Source organism: Eucyclogobius newberryi, unplaced genomic scaffold (genome assembly GCF_026437365.1).
Source record: "Eucyclogobius newberryi isolate DKJ021-1_F unplaced genomic scaffold, fEucNew1.0.hap1 SCAF_9, whole genome shotgun sequence".
NCBI classification, from domain to species: domain Eukaryota; kingdom Metazoa; phylum Chordata; class Actinopteri; order Gobiiformes; family Gobiidae; genus Eucyclogobius; species Eucyclogobius newberryi.
In genome coordinates, this window is record NW_027316532.1 from 38031934 (window position 1) to 38045860 (window position 13927).

The 13927-nt window shown below is 45.4% G+C and overlaps 1 protein-coding gene across 1 annotated transcript in view; it reads left to right on the forward strand.

Moving 5' to 3' along the window:
- The window catches only part of scfd2 (sec1 family domain containing 2), a 220171-nt gene that overhangs the window by 152375 nt on the left and 53869 nt on the right, over positions 1-13927 (forward strand). Inside the window, exon 6 of the mRNA XM_072439422.1 lies at positions 7706-7851. Within this exon, the coding sequence (XP_072295523.1) occupies positions 7706-7851 (146 nt within the window). The remainder of the gene's footprint in view (positions 1-7705; positions 7852-13927) is intronic.

Sequence of the window (13927 nt, forward strand, 5' to 3'; positions counted from 1 at the left end):
GGCCCTCATGTGTCCCTCATGTGGCCCTCATGTGTCCCTCATGTGTCCCTCATGGGGCCCTTATGTGGCCCTCATGTAGCCCCCATGTGGCCCCCATGGGGCCCTCATGTGTCCCTCATGTGTCCCTCATGTGGCCCTCATGTGTCCCTCATGTGTCCCTCATGTGTCCCTCATGTAGCCCTCATGTGGCACTCATGTAGCCCCCATGTGGCCCTCATGGGGCCCTCATGTGTCCCTCATGTTTCCCTCATGTGGCCCCCATGTGGCCCTCATGTGGCCCTCATGTGTCCCTCATGTGTCCCTCATGTGTCCCTCATGTGGCCCTCATGTGGCCCTCATGTGGCCCTCATGTGTCCCTCATGTGTCCCTCATGTGTCCCTCATGTGGCCCTCATGTGGCCCTCATGTGGTCCTCATGTGTCCCTCATGTGTCCCTCATGTGGCCCTCATGTGGTCCTCATGTGGCCCTCATGTGGCCCTCATGTGGTCCTCATGTGGCCCTCATGTGTCCCTCATGTGTCCCTCATGTGTCCCTCATGGGGCCCTCATGTGTCCCTCATGTGGCCCTCATGTGTCCCTCATGTGGCCCTCATGTGGCCCTCATGTAGCCCCCATGTGGCCCTCATGGGGCCCTCATGTGGCCCTCATGTGGTCCTCATGTGGCCCTCATGTGGCCCTCATGTGTCCCTCATGTGGCCCTCATGTGTCCCTCATGTGTCCCTCATGTGTCCCTTATGTGGCCCTCATGTAGCCCCCATGTGGCCCTCATGGGGCCCTCATGTGGCCCTCATGTGGCCCTCATGTGTCCCTCATGTGTCCCTCATGGGGCCCTTATGTGGCCCTCATGTAGCCCCCATGTGGCCCTCATGGGGCCCTCATGTGTCCCTCATGTGTCCCTCATGTGGCCCTCATGGGGCCCTCATGTGTCCCTCATGTGTCCCTCATGTAGCCCCCATGTGGCCCTCATGTGGCCCTCATGTGGCCCTCATGTGGCCCTCATGTGGTCCTCATGTGTCCCTCATGTGGCCCTCATGTGTCCCTCATGTGGCCCTCATGTGGTCCTCATGTGGCCCTCATGTGGCCCTCATGTGGTCCTCATGTGGCCCTCATGTGGCCCTCATGTGTCCCTCATGTGGTCCTCATGTGGCCCTCATGTGTCCCTCATGGGGCCCTCATGTGGCCCTCATGTAGCCCCCATGTGGCCCTCATGGGGCCCTCATGTGGCCCTCATGTGGTCCTCATGTGGCCCTCATGTGGCCCTCATGTGTCCCTCATGGGGCCCTCATGTGGCCCTCATGTAGCCCCTATGTGGCCCTCATGGGGCCCTCATGTGGCCCCCATGTGGCCCTCATGTGGCCCTCATGTGGTCCTCATGTGGTCCTCATGTGGTCCTCATGTGGCCCTCATGTGTCCCTCATGTGGCCCTCATGTGGCCGTCATGTGGTCCTCATGTGGCCCTCATGTGTCCCTCATGTGGTCCTCATGTGGCCCTCATGTGGCCCTCATGTGGTCCTCATGTAGCCCCCATGTGGCCCCCATGTGGCCCTCATGTGGCCCTCATGTGGTCCTCATGTAGCCCCCATGTAGCCCCCATGTGGCCCTCATGGGGCTCCCATGTGGCCCCCATGTGGCCCTCATGGGGCCCTCATGTGTCCCTCATGGGGCCCTCATGTGTCCCTCATGTAGCCCCCATGTGGCCCTCATGTGGCCCTCATGTGGTCCTCATGTAGCCCCCATGTGGCCCTCATGTGGCCCTCATGTGGTCCTCATGTAGCCCCCATGTGGCCCTCATGTGGCCCTCATGGGGCCCCCATGTGGCCCTCATGTGGCCCTCATGGGGCCCTCATGTGGCCCTCATGTGTCCCTCATGGGGCCCTCATGTGTCCCTCATGTAGCCCCCATGTGGTCCTCATGTAGCCCCCATGTGGCCCCCATGTGGCCCCCATGTGGCCCTCATGTGGCCCTCATGGGGCCCTCATGTGGCCCTCATGTGGCCCCCGTGTGGCCCTCATGGGGCCCTCATCGGGCCCTCATGTGGCCCCCGTGTGGCCCTCATGGGGCCCTCATGTGGCCCTCATGGGGCCCTCGTGTGGCCCTCATGTGACCCCCGTGTGGCCCTCATGGGGCCCTCATGTGGTCCTCATGTAGCCCCCATGTGGCCCTCATGTGGCCCTCATGTGGTCCTCATTTAGCCCCCATGTGGCCCTCATGGGGCCCTCATGTGGCCCCCGTGTGGCCCTCGTGGGGCCCTCATCGGGCCCTCATCGGCTCAAACATCTCTAGCTCAGAGTTTACCTCACCATCAGGAGCACAAGAGCAAACCGCTGAGACGGATCTGCATTCCTCGTGCCAAAGCTTTTCAAACTGTGGTCCCCGCCCCTCTCCTGGGTCTTTTACAGTTATATTAGTTGAGTTTGTTGGTGGTTAGAGTTGGTATTCAATGTATTGTTTCAGTTTATCAATGAACCAGTTTAAGTCCCGGTTTATTATTATCTTGTTTACATTATATTAGTCTAGGTTGTTTTAGTCTTCAATTTACTTGGTTTAGTTTATTTAGTTATTATTGTTCTATTTGACACTTTCAGACTAAATTACTCCAGTTTATTCTTGTTCAAGTCTTTATTTAGGTTGTGCTTTTTAACCACAACTTAGTTCATCCATAAATACTTAAAAAATACATTTTGATGTTATTCTTTTTTGGGATATATTTTAGTATTAAACTAAAACATGTATAAATAATGACTTTATATTTGCTGAATGTAAACTGAAATACTGATGTAAAACGGCTTGATCATTGAAACTGGACCATTTCATTTACTTTTTTAATATTGAAATGAAAGTACATCTTACATAACGTGTCCCTTTCATTTATTCCAAACTAACTGAAAATACTTTCAAATGCATACAGTGAATATTGAGGTGGTTTCAGAATCCTAAATATGTTCCAGTCCAAGAAGGAACAAATAAGACAGATTGGAGTGGTTTTATCTAACTGCTGACAGTGATGTTTGCCCGACACACACTCTCCAGAATGAAGTCAAGTATTTATTTAGCTCTGGATTCATGCTGAAGCCTCTTGGAGACGGCCTAAATAACTACGTTACCCTGCACTGCTTTAGCATGCAATAAGATATAAGTCAATTATAGATGTAATCTCGATATTGTTTGTATTGGCTGCACTTTCTCTGCCGGCCTATAGAAAAGTGTTAGCTCATGTGGAGTTATATAACGTTGAGTTAAGAACAGTAATTACTGTAGTGGTTCAAGTCAGTCTGTAATCATTAATAGTCACGTTAAAGAAGGAGAGGTCTAGATTTCTGATGTTTTCCATTGATAAACCTTTCTTTGTTCACAAGGTTCAAAAGAAGAAGAACTTTGCACAGTAAATGATTTGCAATTACCAGTATAAAGCTCCAAACATTGAAAGAAAAGCGAAAAAGTGACAATTAAGCTGTGTACCAGTATGTGCAACAATGCTGTTATAATATAAATGTATGTAGTTTGTGCACAGATCGTCCCGAGAAATCACTGCACACTTTTTTATTAAAAAGAACAACACTTCATGAAAACATTATCAAATTACACCATTGGAAGATAAAGAAGTGTAAATATTGTCCGTGTCACTGGCACGAGGGACTCTCACTCAGATGTTTGCTCGTGTCAAAATGACAATAAATGTGGGAATGCAAATGTGTGAATCAACTTAAATTGGAGGATTAGTCTGATGTGCATGGTTTTAGTTCAGTGTTGAGGAAACGCCATTTACATTACAAAATCCATATAAATGATGTCCGGTATTATTAATAGTATTAATAGTTATGATTGAATTATTTTACAATAATATTGCTTGACCTTTATTTTGTTAAATGATCCTGCATGATGATGTCCCTGCATTTTGGATGGACCGTCTTATTGATGACATAGATAACTTCCTATCATTTTCAACTCATATTGAAAACATTTCTTCACAAACTGCCACTTGACTGATGTAAAACTATGATAAATATTTAGTGAAACCCATGAAAGCCGTGAAAGCTGCCGGCATGTGCCGCTCAACCTACTTTCCCTCCTTTGTCCTGCTGCGTTCTTCAACCTGCTGTATTCAGGTTAATTTTACGATCTGGCTCTCACACAAGCTCAGCTTTCATTGCACTGCACGATTTCACCCCGAAATAAAAGCCCTTTTGTCCTGGAGTATCCACGTTTTGCCTCTGTAATTGGTTCAGTGTGCACCCTGCTGGGAAAATGGCACTTTCTGGACTTTTCTGATGACACATACTATAAGTGTTCTGCACGTGCTGACTTTCTTTAGTTTTATTTAGCTTTTTGCAGTCATTTGCCTTTTTTATTTATTTGTTTATATATATATATATATATATATATATATATATATATATTTATTATTATTAGGCCCGAGCGCCACAAGCTGGCGAGAGGCCTATTAGTCTCGTAAGGCGAAAGTGCGCACGTAGTGTGCACGAAATCGAGCGCGAAGCGCTCGCCCACTTCCAAACACTCACTAACGCACTCCTCCACTCACGCACGCCCCGTGCATGCTAATTAGTTGTAGGAAAATGGAACATTACCGTTGTAAACGGGCGAAGCCCGTGCAAAAGTTTGCACTAAACGAGCACTTTACATTGGGATGACTTCGCGGTCGTCATCCCCATATAAAGCACTCATTTGCGCTAAGTAGCTCACGAATACGTTCCCCATCTCTTGCATGTTCCGTGCATATAAGCATGTAATGCAAAAATTGAACATTATTACTGTATAGAGGGCCAAAAACACAAAGTGGGCGGAGCCCACTCAAAATTATCGAAAGTACCCGTCAGTGACCAGGGACCCACACCATGAGGTAGGAAAGCGCGAGCGCTTTCCGAAAATGTATAGTTTATGACATTTGAAAAATGGGAAACATTGTTTTCGCATCGGAATATTATTCTTTCTTCTTCTTCTTCTTCTTCTTCTTCTTCTTCTTCTTCTTCTCGGGACCAACCCCCCTATTTTTCACCCAGTGAACATTGACGAAAAGTCACAAAAATGTTCACACCTCTAAAAATCGTGCCTCTCTACATTCTGGCTATTTCCCTTTTCTAAAATAAAAAAAATTGGCGCGTCAGCGCCCCCAAATGTACCAAAAATGCATTGAGAGATGGGAAATGACCCAAAAAAAATCTGATCGTAGAATCATGAAATTTGGCGCAGAGGTAGATGGTGACAAGAGAAGTAAAAAATATTATTACGGCAACGCCGTCCGCCCAACCAAATGTCGGCCATATTGCTTCAAAAATGGCTAAACATGACTTCGGAGTTTTTCCAAACGTCGTACTTTTACGAACTCCTCCCAGGGCGTTGGCCCTAAAAAGCTGAAATTTGGTGAAAATGCTACTGAGGAGTGGGACATCAAAAGTTATCCAAATTACATTGATACCTCTCACGGTCTCGGTGCGGCGAAGCCGCAAACTGTAGCTAGAATTTCAGAAATCTCCCATATTTAAAATTTCTGCCGTTTGCGCAGATAAAGTCCGAATTGCGTCAAATTAGAATCAGTTGTTAAACTCTTTGCCCTAAACCTACTTGAAGTGAAATAAATTCATTTGGCGCCACAGCGCCCCCTACAGATTTTATATGGAGGTTGAATGTTTAGTTTTGCGAAATTATATGAAATTTGACACACAACTCAATTTTAGCATCCCCATCAAAAAAGTCAATGAGACCCATGTCATAATTGTTATGGCGTTGCCGTAACGATGACCGAAACCTCCCATGTTATTCCAATGGGGAAATCGCCAGAACATGTTTACACTTTACACTTTTGGGGTGCACGGTGGCAAAGGCGGTTAGCGCTCTTGCCTCCCAAGAAGGAGATCATGGGTTCGATTCCTGGACCAGACCAACATCACATGATCTCTCTGGGTGGAGTTTGCATGTTCTCCCCGTGTTACCGTGGGTTCTCTCCGGGTTCTCCGGCTTCCTCCCACTGTCCAAAGACATGTATGTGTTAGGTAAAATTGGTGACTCTAAGCGTGAACTGTCTGTAATGTCTATGTGAACTGTCTGTAATGTCTATGTCTCTGTGTTGGCCCTGCGACAAGTTGGCCACTGTCCAGGGTGTACCCCGCCTAAGGCCCGAAGTCACTGGGATAGGCTCCAGTCACCCGCGACCCCGAAAGGGAACAAGCGGTAGAAAATGGATGGATGGATGGATGGATGTTTACACTTTAGACTTTCACAAACTCCTCCCAGGGCGTTAGCCCTATTAACCTGAAATTTGGTGAGACTCATCTTCAGGACCATCAAAAGTTATCCACATTTTCATTCAAAGAGTCACGGTGTCTGTGCGGCAAAGCCGCACATTTTGCCAAGAATTCAAGGACAATTGGGGCGCGTTAGCGCCCCCTCCTCTTGCGGCGTGGCGGCGGCGTAGCGAGGGCCGATCATTGCCGCTTGCGGCTATATTTATTATTATTATTATTTTTTTTTTTTTTTTTGTAGTTCCTCCTCTTATCCTCCTAAAGTCTATTCAAGGGAACTGGACTGGAGAGTCTGACCGATAGTGGAACCTCGGATTCAGGAGGAGCAGAGTGGTTTTTGTCCCGGTCGTGGAACACTGGACCAGCTCTATACCCTCCATCGGGTGCTCCAGGGTTCATGGGAGTTTGCCCAACCAGTCCACATGTGCTTTGTGGATCTGGAGAAGGCTTTGGACCGTGTCCCTCGGGGTGTCCTTTGGGGGGTGCTCCGGGAGTACGGGGTCCGGGGCCCTTTGCTCAGGGCTGTCCGGTCCCTGTATGACCGGAGCAGGAGCTGTGTTCACTGCCGGCAGTAAGTCAGACCTGTTCCCATGAGGGACTACTCAGGGCTGCGCTTTGTCACCGGTTCTGTTCACAGTTTTTATGGACAGAATATCTAGGCGCAGTCAGGGGTCGGAGGGTGTGGTCAGGGGTCAGAGGGTGTGGTCAGGAGTCGGAGGGTGTGGTCATGGGTCGGAGGGTGTGGTCAGGGGTCAGAGGGTGTGGTCAGGGGTCAGAGGGTGTGGTCAGGGGTCGGAGGGTGTGGTCAGGGGTCGGAGGGTGTTGTCAGGAGTCGGAGGGTGTGGTCAGGAGTCGGAGGGTGTGATCAGGGGTCAGAGGGTGTGGTCAGGTGTCGGAGGGTGTGGTCAGGGGTCGGAGGGTGTGGTCAGGGGTCGGAGGGTGTTGTCAGGAGTCGGAGGGTGTGGTCAGGAGTCGGAGGGTGTGGTCAGGGGTCAGAGGGTGTGGCCAGGGGTCGGAGGGTGTGGTCAGGGGTCGGAGGGTGTGGTCAGGGGTCGGAGGGTGTGGTCAGGAGTCGGAGGGTGTGGTCAGGAGTCGGAGGGTGTGATCAGGGGTCAGAGGGTGTCCGGTTTGGGGACCTCAGGATCTCATCTCTGCTGTTTGCAGACAATGTTGTCCTGATGGACAAGACGCACTGGGACGGTTTGAGTCGAGTGTGAAGCGCCTGGGAGCAAGAGCTTCTTACAGCAGGATTGCAAATCTTTTTGGCATTCACTGAACTGGACTGTTAAACAAAGTAGATTTTGAGAGGAGGATGCAAAATGTCCACTTCTAAGATGACACTGAAGGCAGGTTGTAGTTGTTTTAGACTTAACATTTGCATTTGAGCTAAATCAAAGATATTCTCAAAGAAACTATGGCTAAAATGTATTATAATATCTGTGTCTCCAGGTTGCACGAGTCCAGAGGAGCTGACCATAACATCCACTCACTCTGCGGTGGAAAGGATGTTTGAGACTCTGAGAGGTCTGAGTCACAGTCGGGACCACCTCAAGAAGCTGCGGTCCATCTACACCGCGAGCGACGGGGTCCATCAGGTAAAAAACACAGGGTTCCACAGAGGAGTGAGAAAACGTATGAAACACATCAGGGGATTGCATTAAGATTAGAGAGAAAACTGAGTTGCTGATCGGACACAAGAATCACATTGGGTTTCAGAATCTGCTTGTTTGAACTACAATGTTGCTATTGTGGATAATGAGACGAGCTATTATGTTTTTTGTGCAGATGTTGTTTTGCCTGGAACGTTCCACATTATGTGTTTTTAGTGCACCTTGTAACACCCACAAACTAATATTCCCTGCGAATGTAATAAACACAAATGTAATAAGAAAGACAACCCAAAAAATGATCATAGCTCCGCCCTCTAACAAAGTCAGCCGTGTGGACTGACATTTTGACGTAGATTTAATTTGCCTGGTAATTTTACAAACTAGTCCTAGGATTTTGGAGCAAATTACCTCAAAACTGGTCAACATCAAGTTTTTATACAAATTACATTTTTTTACATAGAGCACTGTCAAAAATATATATTTGCATTGGTCTTTACTATAGTGCCACTAAAGATACCTTGAAAATTGTATTTTTACTGAAATGCATACAATTGTACTTATTCTACATGCCATATTTTCAATTATGTGAGTATGATGCTGCATTTGACAAATCATTATTTGTAACTTCCTCATGCATTGTCCCATCACTGTTTGTAAACTTACATCTAAAATAGGAGTCATGCACCAAAGAGAGGGAAATGTGATGTTTATTTCTACACTCATTGTCTTTATTTTGTCATTGTATTGTCTTTATTTTGTCATTGTATTGTCTTTATTTTGTCATTGTATTGTCCATGCACATAAGCACCAGGCGCCAAAGACAGACGTCCCGCTGGGAGACAATTAAGTTTACCGTAACTTCACTCAAATATTAAGCTTGGCTCAAATATTCGTTAGGTTTCTCCAATCATAAAAGTCATTTAAACCTAAGTTGTATTATTGTAATAGCGTTGATGGATTAATGCCCTAAAGCTCTCATGGAAATTCTGTACCGTAAAATGATGGATGTGGAAAGACCTATTTCACTCAAAAAGCACATTACGTTGAGTGACTCTCGACGTGGAGTTCCGTTTGGCTGCGTTTGTGGGACGGTTGGAAAAGAGTGTGTGTATTAGTGTGAGTATGATTTTCCACACAAAGTAAAAGGAGTATGTTAATGTGCAGTTCAATTAGCCAGCACTCCAGTCTTCTGCTCCTGACAGAATGAAGCATGGCTGAGGAGGCAATATCCACAAAGTGCTTTGTCCAGAGACACCATATTAGAATAATTGTGTTTTAGTCCGTTTTCTCAATAACAAGTATGGTTACATAATAAATGTGCTCAATATAAGTACAAGTACTGCTCTCCATGGAACTCCATGGAAATATAAAGTTATAACCATACATTGGAACGTTCTCCATAAAGATAGATATGTTTTTATGCCATATTGTGGAATATTATAATCAAAGTAACAGCAGGAGGAGGTTCCTGCATGTCACAGTTAGAACATGATGATTTTCAGTGCAATAAAAGCATCCATAGTTCTTATAGTAAAATAAAGTTAAACGAGATGTAAATAGATACACATGAAAAACACTACTCAAAGTAGTAATTACTTTTGTATGCAATTTTAGTAGCATTTTTGTGTTTTTTTTATACAAAACTTGATTAAAGAGTTTAAAATTGCTGAATTTCTGAAGAGCTGCTGTTGGCCTAACTATGGGAACATCTTCATCATCATTAATCCTCTACCTTCTTGTGGCTGTTCTCCCAAAGGTGCAACAGATTTGCACCATTCATGCAGTTTCTGAAGGTAAATAAGGTGCGACACACCCACAATGAGCCTGTGCTCAGTTTAAATACTCACAATTTGACACCTAAGAGTGATCTGAGAGATCAGGTGAATTTGTTCAAATAAAAACACATTACACGTGTGTGCGCGTGCGCGTACACGTGTACATGACCTACACACGCGTGCGTGTGTGTACACGTGTACGTGACCTACAAGTGTACGTGACCTACGGAAAGTGTCATGAGGAAATATGAGGAGGTGTTTGGCCTCAAACACGATGACTTTCATCTTTAGTTGATTCATAACATCCCAAGTCTGGGACAAAGAAAAGAATCATCGTTAGTGCACAGTTCAGACAAGAGATGATTTAATATTTTACCAAATTCAGAAACAGTTTCACCTCCTCTTCCTCTTGGGCCTCTAGCTCAAAGTCACATTCTGAAGACACAAATACATTAACTTTGTGCAATTATTACATAAATTACTGTTAAACAGTGTATTTCCAGTCAAGTACTAATGATCCAGGACCTTCTGCTGCCTCAAGAGCTCCAAAACCAAAGCAATCCGAGATACTCAAAGGGGGAAAAGCCCTGAAGAATTCCCTGGTTTAATATTTTCTGATTTAAAGAAAGAGTGATCCCTACATTGGTTTTATAATTTGGTAGGTGGAAGCTCGCTTGTCACTGGTGTGATGAACAGCATTGCATTTAATACAATTAATCCATTTTGCTTGGGATTACTTTTCTCCCTTTACTAGTCAGTTCATTTTGGTTGTAAATGTGCCAAAGTGTCAGTGTCCAAAGAAAAGAGTGTCTCAGCCTGATTGGTCGGTATTTCTATGATAGAATCCATAATACAGCGAAAATGTACCAAAAACACAGAAAAAAGTAGCAAAACACAACGAAAGCAGAACCGTAAACGTGTAGATGCTTCAAAGAAGAACACAAGATCAGAAACCTCAAGGTAAAGTCACTTTGCCTTTAGCTCAGATGCCAGTTTTACACACTGATTATAATTCAAATTAAAGCCGCAAGCGGCATCCAACGGCCCTCGCGGGCCGCCGGCCTTCCGACTCTGCTCTCTGCATTTTACAGAGATGGCGCTAACGCCCTCATTGTCAAAGAACTAAGACAGCGACACATTGTACATGTACAATGCTGTGCTTAACCAGTGCAAATGAAGACAAATATCGGTCGAATGTGCGGCTCCAGCGCACAGAGACAGTGACACTTGGAATAAAAATATGGATAACTTTTGATGCCCCGCTTGTGTAGATGATTTTCCCCAAATATGAGCTTGATCTGGCTATTGCCCATGGAGGAGTTCGTTAAAGTGTGAAGCGTAAATGTGAACATTTGAAGGATTTGGTGTTTTTCCCATTTGTGACATATATTTGCGGCTCCGCCGCACAGAGACCGTAGCACTTAGAATCAAAAGATGGATAACTTTTGATGCCCCACTTGTGTAGATAATTTCCCCCAAATATGAACTTGATCGGACAATCGCCCTAGGAGGAGTTCGTTAAAGTGTGAAGCGTAAAAATGTGGTGATTGGAGCGATTCTACGATTTTCCCTTAAGGATAACATGGGATGTTTCTGTCATCGCTACGGTTACGCCGTACAAAATATGACTTTGTCTCTCATACTTTTATGATCAGGATGGCAAATTAGAATTTTGTTCAAAATATCATGTCATTTGGAAAAACTCTATTGCTTATAGGCCACTCTGAAGGCCAAATAGTCCAAATTCTGCAAAAAGTTTGCGGCTCAGCTGCACAGAGACCGTAAATCCATCCATCCATCCATTTTCTACCGCTTGTTCCCTTTCGGGGTCGCGGGTGACTGGAGCCTATCCCAGTGACTTCGGGCCTTAGGCGGGGTACACCCTGGACAGTGGTCAACTTGTCGCAGGGCTAACACAGAGACATAGACATTACAGACAGTTCACTCTCACTAGGGCCAATTTAGAGTTACCAATTTTTACCTAACACATGCATGTCTTTGGACGGTGGGAGGAAGCCGGAGAACCCGGAGAGAACCCACGGTAACACGGGGAGAACATGCAAACTCCACCCAGAGAGATCATGTGATATTGGTCTGGTCCGGGAATCGAATCCATGATCTCCTTCTTGGGAGGCAAGAGCGCTAACCGCCTTTGCCACCGTAAATGTTATCCATAAAATTTGAATAACTTTTGATGCCCCACTTGTCTAGAGGAGGTACACCGATTTTGAGATCGGTGGGCCAAACGCACTAGGAGGAGTTTGTTAAAGTGTGAAGCGTAAATGTGAACATTTCAAGGATTTGGCGTTTTTCCCATTTGTGACAGTATATTTGCAGCTCCACGGCACAGAGACCGTACCACTTAAAATCAAAATATGGATAACTTTTGATGCCCCGTTTGTGTAGATGATTTTCCCCAAATATGAGCTTGATCGGGCAATCGCCCTGGGAGGAGTTCGTTAAAGTGTGAAGCGTAAAAATGTGGTCATTTCAGAGATTTCGCTGTTTTCCCATTTCTGACATATATTTGCGGGTCCGCCACACAGAGACCGTAGCACTTAGAATCAAAATATGGATACGTTTTGATGCCCCGCTTGTGTAGATGATATTCTCCAAATATGAACTTGATCGGACAATCGCCCTAGGAGGAGTTCGTTAAAGTGTGAAGCGTAAAAATGTGGTGATTTGAGCGATTCTACGATTTTCCCATAAGGATAACATGGGATGTTTCTGTCATCGCTACGGTTACGCCGTACAAAATATGACTTTGGCTCTCATACTTTCATGATCAGGATGGCAAATTAGAATTTTGTTCAAAATATCATGTCATTTGGAAAAACTCTATTGCTTATAGGCCACTCTGAAGGCCAAATAGTCAGAATTCTGGGAAACGTTTGCGGCTCCGTCGCACAGAGACCGTAAAAGCTATCCTTAAAATGTGGATAACTTTAGATGCCCCACTTGTCTAGAGGACGTACACCGATTTTGAGGTTGGTGGGCAAAACGCACTAGGAGGAGTTCGTTAAAGTGTGAAACATAAAAATGTGGTAATTTGAGAGATTTTGTGGTTTTCCCATAGGGATAACATGGGATGTTTCTGTCATCGCTACGACTACGCCGTAAAAATTAAGGCATTTGTCTGATTGGCTTTTGTGATCGGGACGGCAAAATAGAATTTTGGGTAAAGTTTAGACAATTTTGGTAAAACTAATTTTAGACCTTCAATGTTAATTTAAAGGTCACTCTGTAGGGGGCGCTATCGCGGCCATTTCAATTTTGTCATCATAAACTGGTCCAAACTAGAAAGTTTAACAACTGATTCAAATTTGGTCCTAATCAAATGGGAGCAATTTTTAGATCTGCAATATTCCAAAATAAGTTGTCCAACTTTGCGGCTGCGCCTCACACAGACCGTAAAAGGTATCTAAAAAAATTGGATAACTTTAGATGCCCCACTTGTCCAGAGGACGTCCGCCGATTTTGAAGTCGGTGGGCAAAACGCCCTAGGAGGAGTTCGTCAAAGTTTGACGTGAACAAAATGGCTAACACAGCGTGTTTTCATTTTCAAAGGAAGATGGCGGCCATAGGGTAAATCTGGGGGCGTGGCCACAATAATATTTTTTTTTTGTCCTCATGAGAGGAATGTGTGTTCCGAATTTCGTAGCTTTACGACAAAGTTGACCTCGGGGCGTCTCCCATAGGCGCAATGTATTTTGACTTTTGTCGGTGGCGCTGTCGCGCCATTTTTTAACGAAAAAAAAAATGGCCCAGAAAAAATAAAATTTTTCGCCGATTCTGAATTTTGGGCAAAGTTTGGTGAGTTTTTGAGCATGTTCAGGGGGTCAAATTAGAGTTCAAAGCGATGAAGAACAAGAAAAATTAAAGCCGCAAGCGGCATCCAACGGCCCTCGCGGGCCGCCGGCCTTCCGACTCTGCTCTCTGCATTTTACAGAGATGGCGCTAACGCAATTATCTAAGAACTAAGACAGCGACACATTGGACATGTGGACAACCAGTGCAAATGAACACAAATGTCGGTCAAATATGCAGCTCCAGCGCACAGAGACCGTGACACTTGGAATAAAAATATGGATAACTTTTGATGCTCCGCTTGTGTAGATTATTTTTCCCAAATATGAGCTTGATCGAGCTATTGCCCACAGAGGAGTTCATTAAAGTGTGAAGCATAAATGTGAACATTTCAAGGATTTGGCGTTTTTCCCATTTGTGACAGTATATTTGCAGCTCCACGGCACAGAGACCGTAGCACTTAGAATCAAAATATG